The following is a 14662-nucleotide window of genomic DNA, read 5'->3' as shown; positions in this document are numbered from 1 at the left end:
ATCAATAACCTTGTTGCGTCCCCCCCCCCCCCTCAAAAGGACCACAATGGAAATAAGCTTTTTCCTTGATGATATTCTTCCATTGTATTTGGAGGTGTCACCGGCTGGAGCTCCCTTATGTATGTATTAAAAAATAAATAAAAAGTCTAATATATTCAATGAATCAGCGTCATATGATTGGCGTTCAAATCCTTCTGTACTCTACCTTTGGGCAGTTTGGCAGTCGTCTGCCTTGAAAATGTAATGCAGCGTGTTTTTGTGATAGAGCTTGAACTGTTGCTTCTGAACTGCCCCTTCTTCCTCCTCTTTCAACATGAAGCCCAGCAATGGCTGGCTCTCTAACGCTGCCACGTCCTATGATAGACAGGAGAGAGGGGGGGGGGGGGGGGGGGGGGGAGAGACAGGAGAGAGAGAGAGGAGAGACAGGAGAGAGAGAGAGAGAGAGAGAGAGAGAGAGACAGGAGAGAGAGAGAGAGAGAGAGACAGGAGAGACAGGAGAGAGAGAGAGAGAGACAGGAGAGAGAGAGAGAGAGAGAGACAGGAGAGAGAGAAAGACAGGAGAGAGAGAGAGAGACAGGAGAGAGAGAGAGAGAGAGAGAGACAGGAGAGAGAGAGCGAGAGAGACAGACAGACAGGAGAGAGAGAGAGAGACGGAAGTTGGATTTTGGTGAATTAAACTCAAACACAGTTGTCTTTTTCATATTATTTTAAAAACCTATAGCAGAACAGAACTGAAATACTGTCTCAAAATATAGAATAGCAGAGGCATGAGTGTTATGTGAGTAACAGGTGTAGAAAACATGGAGAAAGTCTTTGTCACAACATCTTGATCAGATGTATTTACAATACATTCTACGGCAGCATCTACCTCACTGGCAGCGTACGTATACAGAACTTTGTTCTTGATGACGAACCAAAGCCTCTTCCCCTGCTTCTTATTGCCCTTTGACCTCTGCAGGTAACCACTCATAGACGAGTTGTCTGTGTTCGCTGTCACCTGAAAACAGCAAAGATCATTGGATAACGTCACTGACTAAATCATCAGTAACACATCGGTCATCAGTCGTGTTCAAATGGGCACCGAATGAAATGAAAACAGTCTGAACCGGGGAGATATCTGAACGTTTCCTACGATGTCCCTAACGAACGACTCTGATTGAACTTTAGAGTGGGTAGACGAGTCACCTCCTTGAGGGCAGCAGGGATCTTCTTCGTTTTCCTGGCGAAAGCAAAGGAGGATTTTCCACCAGGGGAGAGAGTTGCAGACAGGTCCTTTTCACCTGGAAACAGGGAATCGGATAAAAGAAGCGTCCATAATCACCGAGCCCAAAATGTATAGTGTTCTTCTCCATGGATTTATTTCATCTAATAAAGTAAACCAATCAATCAATGAACCACTGTTTTGGAAGCAAGATCTATTCAAATCTGTACTGATGTCCATCTAATGATTTACTGATCATGTACTCCCCCTGACTAACTTTGAAATAAATCATTGCCATGTTAAATTTATGTGTGTGTGTGGGGGAGGGGCGAGTCCCTTTTCTGATTAAAACGACACATAGGATTTTTTTTCTCCCATCAAGAATGTTATTACATACTAAAATCCATCATTTATTGACATCACGTCATTGTTGGAGATACCTTAGCAGGTACTTGTGTTAATCTGTAAAAAAATGGCCTATGAATCTGCTGTTCTGTTTGGTTTATCACCTGCATGTCTTGTGTTCAGATACATTGCTAATGCAGCAAATGAGACGTTTATTGTCATAGTATACTGTGGTGGGAGCCCTGACAATTAACAGATGATCACAGTTATCCAAAGTGAACAAAGAAGCTAATCACTGTCAGACTGGCCAGTGGTAGCCTCATCTCGTATGGCGTGAACACAACAAGATAGAGGCTAGGGCAGTGGGCCCTCTACTGTGTACCAGTGTGTTACATGGAGACAGGCCTTACGCCTCTGCTGGCTATGATCGCACACTATGGCCAGCTGGTTCTTTAACACACACACACACACACACACACACACACACACACACACATCTTACTTCTCTGCTGTAGTACAATAAAGCACTGATCGCACACTCTGGCCAGCTGGTTCTTCAGATACTCCAGACAGTGTTTGTTGGAGGAGCAGGACTGGCACACCACCTATAGATGGTATACAAACATGAATTACTATACCACCACGGGATTGTTGAATACTCGTTTCTGATTGGCTTGAAGGGCATTCTAGAGTGTGCCATATTTGCAATGACATTATATCTACTGCATACCCAGAAACATAAACCAAAAGGTTGGAAGGTTCAAACATAAACCAAACGGTACAGCTTTTCTTAAATGATTGTGTGTGAAATTCTTAAACCCACTGAGGCATACTGTACGTTCTGTGGTCCCAGTGGAAGATGCCCCTCATCCATAGCGATACAGTATAATAATGTTTTAATTCAAATGTTCTTAATGCTCTATTTACTTGTACCCATCACCTTTCCACAGGCTCGGCAGTGGTGTCGTCTCCAGGTGAGGGTGAACTCACAGGTACAGACCATACACATGGTGGCCCTTGGGTCTGGGATCCAGATAGGGGCTTTAGAACCCAAAGGGGCCCCACTGCCACTGTCCTCAGACCCAGTCTGCACATAGAAAAGAATAGTATAGAACAGAATTGACTTTATTGCCCAATTTGTGAGAAATAGAACACTGTCTTCTCCCCATCTCAACCCTATGTAATATCTTATTCAAAGCCTGCAGGTATAATGCACTATGACGCAGTTATAATGCATCGTAACGCTTGCCATGTACGATCCCTTTATAACGTGCTATAATTATGTCATCACTACCTCCTCCAGAGTCTTGCTGGAGATGAAGGAAATCTTCTTCCTGGTGTAGTCATTGATCGCTGTGGAGATGGCCTCCAGCCAATCATCTCTCTCAACCGCAGAACTACAGTAGAAGACAGGAAGTGTCAGACTACTGCTGAACTCGACATGAAATTATTGTTTAATGCAAGGTTAAATAGATGGGTAACACTTTACTAGGCCAGCAGGTTTAATGTATTATTATGTAGTTACAATTATTTAAAATAAATTGTTGTAATTAGGGCTGTGGTGGTCACGAAATTTCGTCAGCCAGTGATTGTCAAGCAAATAACTCTCGGTGTCACGGTAATTTACCTTTAATTAACATAGACACATTTAGCAACTCCTGGCTCCCGCACATATACCTTTTTTAAAGGATTATAGGCTAATAAATCCATGTAATATAGCCTACACCTTCACAATAAATCCATTATTTTAGGCAAGTCTAAAGAAGCATGATATGAAGAAAATGTAGTCTATTTAAGCAAAAAATAATAGCATACTCTGAATTGTCCTAATGTTATAGGTCCCGATGTGGCTATGCCAAATGGCTGTGGGCTACACTAGTTCATTTAGCAGACAAGACTTGCTTATAATTTATAATATTTTATAGTATGAAGAATACAACTGAATAAAGCTGAATAAAATAGAAAGCATATTTTCTCCAAACGATGAGGGAGTGTTGCACATGATGCTATTCTGTGTTGAGCGGTTAGGTTAGTTGCTCTACAAACGTTGGGCTATATGTTTTGATTTTTAATACGTTGTAAGGCTGCGTGATGAGACTGATGATTTGGAAAAAAGTCGCTTGGAAGTCATGAGCTCTGCTTAGTTTTTTTTGCGCAGGCTGTACACACGTCAATAGTCTATCATTCACAATTTGACAAGTATTTAATAATGTGCCCTTCTCCCCGTGTGTGCTGCGCAATCTGAAACGTCTCTCACTCACACCGCTCTCCGTCACGTGATCGGGTCTGTTTTATGCAATGTGGCTGACTCAACAGATTAGAACGTTTAGAATAACATGTTGATAAACTATTAGGCTATTATTTCACATTATACGGGCAGCAATGCGCACATGGTTGTGCTATAAGTTTAGCGGGGAAAACACCATTATCAAAAGTGACCGCAAATGCAATTATGCATGTAATGCTTTTATTACAAAAGGTGCATTTTTATGGTGAAAATGACCTTCCCTAAACTTGAAACTCACCCACTGCTTATAAATTCAAGTTAGGCTCTACACCCCTTGTAAAGCGGATTAATGTGCTTAATTTTAAGAAGTTATTTGGCCACTTTAGTTGTGATTACAAACCTTATTAAAATATGGGCTAGGCTACCTGAGCTGTGCGACTGTATTTCGAAGGTATTGTTTCTTATGATGGGCATCATTCACAACTGATAATATATCATTCACACGTGATATTTTTTTATTTTATTTATTTCACCTTTATTTAACCAGGTAGGCTAGTTGAGAACAAGTTCTCATTTGCAACTGCGACCTGGCCAAGATAAAGCATAGCAGTGTGAGCATACAACAAAGAGTTACACATGGAGTAAACAATTAACAAGTCAATAACAGAGTAGAAAACGAAGGGGGGGTCTATATACAATGTGTGCAAAAGGCATGAGGAGGTAGGCAAATAATTACAATTTTGCAGATTAACACTGGAGTGATAAAAGATCAGATGGTCATGTACAGGTAGAGATATTGGTGAGCAGAAAAGTAAATAAATAGAAACAGTACGGGGATGAGGTAGGTGAAAAGGGTGGGCTATTTACCAATAGACTATGTACAGCTGCAGCGATCGGTTAGCTGCTCAGATAGCTGATGTTTGAAGTTGGTGAGGGAGATAAAAGTCTCCAACTTCAGCGATTTTTGCAATTCGTTCCAGTCACAGGCAGCAGAGTACTGGAACGAAAGGCGGCCAAATGAGGTGTTGGCTTTAGGGATGATCAGTGAGATACACCTGCTGGAGCGCGTGCTACGGATGGGTGTTGCCATCGTGACCAGTGAGCTGAGATAAGGCGGAGCTTTACCTAGCATAGACTTGTAGATGACCTGGAGCCAGTGGGTCTGGCGACGAATATGTAGCGAGGGCCAGCCGACTAGAGCATACAAGTCGCAGTGGTGGGTAGTATAAGGTGCTTTAGTGACAAAACGGATGGCACTGTGATAGACTGCATCCAGTTTGCTGAGTAGAGTGTTGGAAGCCATTTTGTAGATGACATCGCCGAAGTCGAGGATCGGTAGGATAGTCAGTTTTACTAGGGTAAGCTTGGCGGCTTGAGTGAAGGAGGCTTTGTTGCGGAATAGAAAGCCGACTCTTGATTTGATTTTCGATTGGAGATGTTTGATATGAGTCTGGAAGGAGAGTTTGCAGTCTAGCCAGACACCTAGGTACTTATAGACGTCCACATATTCTAGGTCGGAACCATCCAGGGTGGTGATGCTAGTCGGGCATGCAGGTGCAGGCAGCGACCGGTTGAAAAGCATGCATTTGGTCTTACTAGCGTTTAAGAGCAGTTGGAGGCCACGGAAGGAGTGTTGTATGGCATTGAAGCTTGTTTGGAGGTTAGATAGCACAGTGTCCAAAGACGGGCCGAAAGTATATAGAATGGTGTCGTCTGCGTAGAGGTGGATCAGGGAATCGCCCGCAGCAAGAGCAACATCATTGATATACACAGAGAAAATAGGCTAATATTGTCACCCATCAGACTATTCTTAATTTAATCTGGTCTTTACATATACTAAATAATATGTGTGACATTTGTTTTTGAATTAGAATGGACCATTAACATGCACCTGTATTAAAACAGGGGCAGCAGGGAAAAATACCTGTCATCTATGCACTTAAATAACAAATGGAGGATGCTTTTCCAGTGGTTTATTTTCATGCCAGCCAGGTAGGCTATACTCCTGTTGTAAATATAAGCATGGTGGTAAATATTAGGAAAGCTGAGAAATAAATGTAGTAGACCTACCCTATAGAAAGCTGATGGGATCCTCCTCTTTTTAATAGAGGCCATCACTCTGTTTTCTCGCGCAATTGCAAAGCCTATAGAAATGTTGAGCAACATGAGCTCATGGGCTCTCATGAAGTGCTTGATTAGATTTTTGAAAACATTTGCATTGATGTCATTGTGATTAGGAGGACAATAGAGTGCTGAGTATCAGGCAGTTAGCAAGTTTGGTAGACGACTAATGACCAGCAGACTAAAGGGTCATGTGCCCTAGTCATAAGAATGTATGAACCCTGTTATAATGTCTTATAATAATCTCATACCGATCCTGACTAAATGCCGCCAGCCATGTTCAATAATCCCTTTTATAAGAGATTATATAGCTTCATACATGCTTATAATCAGTATTATAACCTGGGTGGCTCGAGCCCTGGATGCTGATTGGCTGACAGGGAGTGTATGACAAAACATGTATTTTTACTGCTCTAATTACATTGACAACCAGTTTATAATATCAATAAGGCACCTTGGGGGTTTTGTGATATATGGCCAATATACCACGGCTAAGGGCTGTATCCAGGCACTCCGCGTTGCGTCGTGCTTAAGAACAGCCCTTAGCCGTGGTATAAACCACACTCCCTCAGGCCTGATTGCTTAAATATGAAGCATTACAACTTGCTCTATATTGTGACCGGTTCTCACCTGCCAGAGAGTATGAAGGAGCGTTCCACACTCTCAATGGTCAGCTCATTCTGAAAGGCCTCTTGGCTGGGTTTGCTGACCTGCAATTACATTCATTTTTAACATAACTATTACAAGCTCACTTATCAGAGAAATAACATAGTTTTGTTGTGGAACATTTAAAACTATAAACTCATCTGAAATGTATCTATACTGCTTTTTGTGGCTCTGGCCAGAATTAGTGCACTATATAGGGAATAGGGTGCCTCTGGCCAGAATTAGTGCACTATATAGGGAATAGGGTGCCTCTGGCCAGAATTAGTGCACAATATAGGGAATAGGGTGCCTCTGGCCAGAATTAGTGCACTATATAGGGAAAGGGGTACAATTTCAGACACAGTTGATGAGCTCTCACCTTCATCCCAGTCAGAGACAGCATGTTGTTGAGTTTGAACTGGCCAGATTGAACAGGTGTGGTGTACAGCAACGTGTCGTTGAACTGGTTAAAAAAAAACACACATGTATTCACTGGAATCGCTCATCGAGACACCAACACTCGAGAGATTAAAGTTTTATTAGTCGTCTGGTCAGGATAAACATGGTATACGGCGTCCACCATGCAGGTTCCTTACATGCCCTAGGCTTCCGTGCTCACATGCAGGTTCCTTACATGGCCTAGGCTTCCGTGCTCACGTGCAGGTTCCTTACATGCCCTAGGCTTCCGTGCTCACGTGCAGGTTCCTTACATGCCCTAGGCTTCCGTGCTCACGCGCAGGTTCCTTACATGCCCTAGGCTTCCGTGCTCACACGCAGGTTCCTTACATGCCCTAGGCTTCCGTGCTCACGCGCAGGTTCCTTACATGCCCTAGGCTTCCGTGCTCACATGCAGGTTCCTTCTCAACAATGCAACAACAATAAGAACCAATAAAATATAAGAATGTAAATTAAATGTCTCAGTTGAATATATATATTTTCGCATAATTATAAAACAGGAAAGCACAGTTTATAGTCCAATATATACACGTCCTTTGGAGAAGGGGTATTGGGGGGGGGGGGGGGGGGGGTAGTGTTTAAATTGTGTAGTATTTAGCAATAATAATAACAATAATAAGAGTCTGGAAGCAGCAGTTGTGATGTGTAGCTTGAATTTCACCGAGTGTTTTTTACAGCCTTTATGTTCCTCATCAATACATTTTTGCTAATTTATTAAAATAAAATAAAAACTGAAATATCACATTTGCATAAGTATTCAGACCCTTTACTCAGTACTTTGTTGAAGCACCTTTGGCAGTGATTACAGACTCGAAGTCTTCTTTGGTATGACGCTACAAGCTTGGCACACCTGTATTTGGGGAGTTTCTCCCATTCTTCTCTGCAGATCCTCTCAAGCTCTGTCAGGTTGGATAGGGAGCGTTGCTGCACAGCTATTTTCAGGTCTCTCCAGAGATGTTCTATCGAGTTCAAGTCCAGGCTCTGGATGAGCCACTAAAGGACATTCAGAGACTTGTCCTGAAGCCACTCCTGCGTTGTCTTGGCTGTGTGCTTAGGGTCGTTGTCCTGTTGGAAGGTGAACTGTCGCCCCAGTGTGAGGTCCTGAGCACTCTGGGGCAGGCTTTCATCAAGGATCTCTCTGTACAAGGCTCCTTTCAGCTTAGCACTGAAGAGCTCTGTCAGAATGACCATTGGCTTCTTGGGCACTGACCAAGGCCCATCTCCCCCGATTGCTCAGTTTGGCCGGTCAGCCAGCTCTGATGTGTCTTGGTGGTTCCAAACTTCTTCCATTTAAGAATGATGGAGGCCACTGTGTTCTTGGGGACCTTCAATGCTGAAGACATTTTTTGGTACCCTTTCCCAGATCTGTGCCTCGACACAATCCTGTCTCGGAGCTCTACGGACAATTCCTTCGACCTCATGGCTTCGTTTTTGCTCTGACATGCACTGTCAACTATGGGATGTTATATAGACAGGTGTGTGCCTTTCCAAATCATGTCCACTCAATTGAAATTACCACAGATGGACTCCAATCAAGTTGTAAAAACATCAAGGATGATCCATGGAAACAGGATGCACCTGAGCTCAATTTCGAGTCTCATAGCAAAGGGTCTCAATACTTATATAAATTTGCAAAAACCTTTTTTCGCTTTGTCATTATTATTATTATTATCTTTTTTTTACCTTTATTTAACTAGGCAAGTCAGTTAAGAACAAATTCTTATTTTCAATGACAGCCTAGGAACAGTGTCCCCTGTTCAGGGGCAGAACGACAGATTTGTACCTTGTCAGCTCGGGGATTTGAACTTGCAACCTTCTGGTTACTAGTTCAACACTCTAACCACTAGGCTACCCTGCCTATGGGGTATTGTGATATCATTATGGGATATTGTGATGTCATTATGGGGTATTGTGTGTAGATTGCTGAAAAAAATCGATTTAATCAATTTTAGAATAAGGCTGTAATGTAACAAAATGTGGAAAAAGTCAAGGGGTCTGAATACTTTCCAACGGTACTGTAGACTGACCAGGTGAATCCAGGTGAAAGCTATGATCCCTTATTGATGTCACTTGTAAAAACCAACTTCAAATCAGTGTAGATGGGGAGGAAACGAGTTAAAGAAGGATTTGTAAGTCTTGAGACATGGATTGTGTATGTGTGCCATTCAAAGGGCAAACGGGCAAGACAAAAGTGAGGTGCCATTGAATGGGGTACAGTATGGTAGGATATGACAGGCGGACCGGTAGGAGATGCCAGACCCACCGGTAGGAGATGCCAGACCCACCGGTAGGAGATGCCAGACCCACTGGTAGGAGATGCCAGACCCACCGGTAGGAGATGACAGGCGCATCTGTGTTAAGAACTACAAAACCGCAGCTTTTTCACACAACAGTTTCCTGTGTGTATCAAGAATGGTCCACCACCCAAAGGACATCCAGCCAACTTGACACAACTGTGAGAAGCATTGGAGTCAACATGGGACAGCATCCCTGTGGAACGCTTTCTACACATTGTAGAGTCTATGCCCCGGTGAATTGAGGCTGAGGGCAAAAGGGGAGGTGTTCCTAATGTTTGGTATACTCAGTGTGTGTGTGGTGTAGTGTGTGTATATGTGTGTGTGTTAGTGAGTGCATGCGTGCTAAGGTGTGGAGAGTCAGAGCAGGTGGTCAGTGCAGTTCAAGTGTTCAGTAGTCTGATGGCTTGTAGATAGAAACTGTCTCTTTTCTTCCCACACTGCTGACAACTATTTTAGTCCGCTCATACAGGAGTCGTTTTGGGGGGGGGGCTATGATCAGATCCCATGATCCGATACTAGTGGTGGGAGAAAGGAAGGAGACACAGCTGGGTAGTGTTCAGTAGGGACGAATCAGAAGGCACTATCAGAACGAGTCAAATTAAGAAAGGCAAAAAATGTTTTCCTACTCACCAGGAAGAACATCCTGGGCTGCATGACCTTCCTGGAGAGCTTCATCAGAACACCCTCTTTCAGGAACACCTGGAACACACCACACATCAGACACCAGTGATTTAACTCCTTCACTAACACACCACACATCAGACACCAGTGATTTAACTCTTTCAGTAACACACCAGACACCTGTGATTTAACTCTTTAGAAGCCAATCCATAATCAATGAAAAACCCAAATTCCTATCAGTGAGCCAGGGAGGTCCCTGCTGATACCCACCCTCCCAGGCAGGACGATCTCATGGTGTCCGTTCAGACGGCACTGAACCTGAATCAGCTTCTGGAAGTTATCCTGAGAGAAAAAAAGGGATAAATAAATTAAAGTGAATATTCCACCACAGGTACGGTCATAAAGGCAGTGAATTAAAACGATGTTCTTCCATCTCACCCCCTGTTTCATGATGTCATTGGCATGGTTGGCCACCTCCTTCACGATGCCCAGAGCAGCTGTGGGTGGATATGGAGATACAGGGATTAGGCTACTATTATATTACTAATATAAACACATTTAACACCCCAGACTTCCTGGTTCACTTTTGTCTTGTTCTCTACAGTAAATGTGGAGACCCTGTGCTTGTGAGGGGAATAAGTCTCAGAATGATTTTATGCAGAGGACATCCTTGACCATGATACCAAGTGTTTTGCTTTACCTTGTGTGTCTTTGTAATCTGCCGAGTCTGGAGACAGGTTCTTCAGGTAGTCTGAAATGACACACCATTTTAGAGAACATTAAAAACATACTCTATCCAATGATGCTACACTAGGAACGGCCAATCGGCAGTTCAATCAGGTCAAAACAGGTGCCTTTGTTACTACGCAGGACAAGTGCCTCGAATTGTATAGGAAATTCCTGTAATGTAATTGGGACTGTGAAAATCCTGATATACAACAACTAAAAAAGGTGCTTTGTGAAATGGAATTATACAAGAGTGACGTGGCGAAAGGGATTTTTTTCACATTAGTCTCGTGCGATGCTAAGCCCTCTGGCACGTTAAAGCTCGTTATGTCATCGAATCAGATTTGGACCGCGCTTCCAAATCCGAGTACGAGTGGCTTGAGGAGTAGCTGGAAAATTCTCGACATGTTTTGAACGTCTTTGACCAGTAGAGGGCGACGTGACACCATTTAGCTTGACTTCACAAATTCGCACAGTTCCCTCAAATAATTTGTATTTATTAAGGATCCCAGCAGCTACTCTTCCTGGGGTCCAGCACCACTAAGGCAGTTATATACAATTTAAAATATTACATGACATTCGATTTCATAACACCGTTCCCTCAGGCCACTTCCACACATCTACAACACATCTACAACACAAAATCAATATGTACGTGTGTGTGTCTTATTATGTGTATGAGCGCGTGTGTGTGTGTGTGTCTTCACAGTCTCCCGTTGTTCCATAACGTGTATTTTTTATCTGTTTTTAAAATCTGATTGTACTGATGGCATCAGTTACCTGATGTGGAATAGAGTTCCATGTAGTCATGGCTCTATGTAGTACTGTGGAATAGAGTTCCATGTAGTCATGGCTCTATGTAGTACTGTGGAATAGAGTTCCATGTAGTCATGGCTCTATTTAGTACTGTGGAATAGAGTTCCATGTAGTCATGGCTCTATTTAGTACTGTGGAATAGAGTTCCATGTAGTCATGGCTCTATTTAGTACTGTGGAATAGAGTTCCATGTAGTCATGGCTCTATGTAGTACTGTGGAATAGAGTTCCATGTAGTCATGGCTCTATGTGGTACTGTGGAATAGAGTTCCATGTAGTCACGGCTCTATGTAGTACTGTGGAATAGAGTTCCATGTAGTCATGGCTCTATGTAGTACTGTGGAATAGAGTTCCATGTAGTCACGGCTCTATGTAGTACTGTGGAATAGAGTTCCATGTAGTCATGGCTCTATGTAGTACTGTGGAATAGAGTTCCATGTAGTCATGGCTCTATGTGGTACTGTGGAATAGAGTTCCATGTAGTCATGTCTCTATGTAGTACAGTGGAATAGAGTTCCATGTAGTCATGGCTCTATGTAGTACTGTGGAATAGAGTTCCATGTAGTCATGGCTCTATGTAGTACGGTGCGCCAGTCTGTTCTGGACTTGGGGACTGTGATGAGACCTCTGGTGCCATGTCTCGTAGGGTTATGCATAAGTGTCCAAGCTGTACGCTAGTCGTTTAAAAACAGACATTTTTGTGCATTCAGCATGTCAACACTTCTTACAAAAACAAGTAGTGATGAAGTCAATCTCTCCTCCACTTTGAGCCATGAGAGATTTACATTCATATTATTAATGTTAGCTCTCTGTGTACATTGAAGGGCCATCCTTGCTGCTCTGTTCTGAGCCAATTATAAAATGTTCCTAAGTCCCTCTATATTGGCGACTGGACAGTAGTTCAGGTGCAACAAAACTAGGGCCTGTAGGACCTGCCTTTGTTGGTAGTGTTGTTAAGGTAGAGAAACGCTTTATTATAGACAGACTTCTCACCATCTTAGTTACTGTTGCATCAACATGTTTTCGCCATGACAGTTTACAATCTAGTGTTACTCCAAGCAGATTAGTCACCTCAACTTGCTCAATTTTCACATTATTCATTACAAGATTTAGTTGAGGTTTAGGGTTTAGTGAATGATTTGTCCGAAATACAATGCTTTTTAGTTTTAGAAATATTTAGGACTAACTTATTTCTAGCCACCCATTCTGAAACTAACTGCAGCTCTTTGTTAAGTGTTGCAGTCATTTCAGTCGCTGTAGTAGCTGACGTGTATAGTGTTGAATCATCCGCGTACATAGACACACTGGCTTTACTCAAAGCATGTTGTTAGTAAAGATTGAAAAAATTAACAGGTTTAGACAGCTGCCCTGTGGAATTCCTGATTCTACCTGGATTATGTTGGAGAGGCTTCCATTAAAGAACACCCTCTGTGTTCTGTTAGACAGGTAACTCTTTATCCAAAATATAGCAGGGGGGTGTAAAGCCATAACACATACGTTTTTCCCACCAGCAGACTACGATCGATAATGTCAAAAGCCGCACTGAAGTCTAACAAAACAGCTTCCACAATCTTTTTATCACCAGTTTTCTCTGAGCCAATCATCAGTCATTTGTGTAAGCGCTGTGCGTGTTGAATGTCCTTCCCTATAGTAATTTTCCATCCAAGTTGTCAGACCCAGGTGGCTTGTCATGGTTGATAAACAACCATTTTTTCACCTCTTCCACACTCAAAATTACAATTGATTGTCTTTCATGATTTGGTCAGTTATACTTAGTGGCTGCATTTGTTGCTGGCATGTCATGCCTGAATTTGCTGGTCTTACCGATGAAAAGGTGGGAGGAGTTGTTTATGGTAACTATGTGCAATGATTTAGCAATCTTGTTACATCTCTCTGTGCACATTTGAATAGTTATAGTCTAATCCTGATATTGTCCAGGAACACAGCCCAAAATAACCACACACTCTGTTGCAGTTTACCTGTGAGCAGCATCTGATACTGAGGGATCCTCTGAACAGGCTTCAGCAGGTAATGCCTCAGAGCCAGACTGGCACAGCGAGGACCAGCCTGAGACACAGAGTCAGAAAAACATTATTTACAACACACACTAGCAGACACAAACAATGCACAGACAGAAAGCCAAACACCCAAACACACACCCACACACACACACACACACACACACACACACACACACACACACACACACACACACACACACACACACACCAACACCAAGACCCACAAAGAAAGCATATCACAAACAACGCCTTCAAGTAACAACACACCAAAACGGGTTGACCCAGTGAGACGGTTTACCTCAAATTCCCGCACCACTGCAGCGAAGGCTGGATTCTTCCTGCTATGCTCGTCTAGTAGGGCCACATTCTTGTCAAACTCTCTGATGTATGTGGAATACATCTTCAGATAAGGCCCTTTCTTCACAAAGATGTCAGCTAGACGACCATGTTCATCCCTGATCAATGAAACAAAGGCTCAGACATTGAGAGAGAGATGGAGTCTCTGATTTATTTCAGTCAGAGCTATCACAGGATTGGTGAGAGATGCAACATTTAGCCAGTCAAGCTTAGATTTACCATGTGATTTTGATGTGTGGTTTACCTCAGGACTGATAGTGATTTATGTAGGTGTAATTCCTTCGTCATGATTAATTAAAGGGATGTTGATGGAGATCAGTTAGTGGTGGCTCTGGTCATAGGAATTGATTCATTCTATTAATTTGATTCATTCTGAATTACACCCTTTTTCACACTACAGAGTCAAATCAAAGACGAGTCAATCCAAGACGAGCTGTACTGAGGTGACCTGGTTATGGACCCCCTACAGATATTGGAACCTTTCTGGAAAGGACCATACGAAAACATAACGTCCGTTCCAGCACAGATCGGTTCAGGTTGGCACAGTCGTGTGAAAATTAGATTGTTCTAAACTAGTACAGTACCACTGGGCGACCCTGTCCTCCAGCTCTCTGAGCAGGTCCTGGTTCAGTTCGTAGAGCTGGGGCAGATAGTACAGGATCTGGTTCAGAATAGCCTCCTCTATAATAGGCTTCCCACTCGGACGAGAAGCCTTCGCCACCGCGTCACGGAAATCCTGTAGGGGGAGAGGAATAGACGGGTCAGAGGGAGAGACAGACAGGTAACACACCACACAGACACAGACAGCATGAGTCTGTATATCGTGGCTG

At 43.0% G+C, this 14662-nt stretch overlaps 1 protein-coding gene across 1 annotated transcript in view; it reads right to left on the bottom strand.

The window, feature by feature from the left end:
* Positions 1-14662, bottom strand: part of LOC109866859 (FYVE, RhoGEF and PH domain-containing protein 6) — a 33286-nt gene that overhangs the window by 3516 nt on the left and 15108 nt on the right. Inside the window, exons 5-19 of the mRNA XM_031802027.1 lie at positions 14417-14568; positions 13774-13930; positions 13434-13521; positions 10614-10664; positions 10352-10410; positions 10184-10255; positions 9923-9991; positions 6919-7002; positions 6525-6604; positions 2841-2943; positions 2487-2633; positions 2049-2151; positions 1186-1280; positions 869-997; positions 206-354 (exon numbers count right to left, since the gene is read on the bottom strand). Coding sequence (XP_031657887.1) covers positions 206-354; positions 869-997; positions 1186-1280; positions 2049-2151; positions 2487-2633; positions 2841-2943; positions 6525-6604; positions 6919-7002; positions 9923-9991; positions 10184-10255; positions 10352-10410; positions 10614-10664; positions 13434-13521; positions 13774-13930; positions 14417-14568 — 1538 coding nt within the window. The remainder of the gene's footprint in view (positions 1-205; positions 355-868; positions 998-1185; positions 1281-2048; positions 2152-2486; positions 2634-2840; positions 2944-6524; positions 6605-6918; positions 7003-9922; positions 9992-10183; positions 10256-10351; positions 10411-10613; positions 10665-13433; positions 13522-13773; positions 13931-14416; positions 14569-14662) is intronic.

This window comes from Oncorhynchus kisutch, linkage group LG22 (assembly GCF_002021735.2).
Source record: "Oncorhynchus kisutch isolate 150728-3 linkage group LG22, Okis_V2, whole genome shotgun sequence".
Lineage (NCBI taxonomy): Eukaryota > Metazoa > Chordata > Actinopteri > Salmoniformes > Salmonidae > Oncorhynchus > Oncorhynchus kisutch.
The sequence above is the reverse complement of the archived record's forward strand: the minus strand, read 5'-3'. Positions and strand labels throughout refer to the sequence as shown.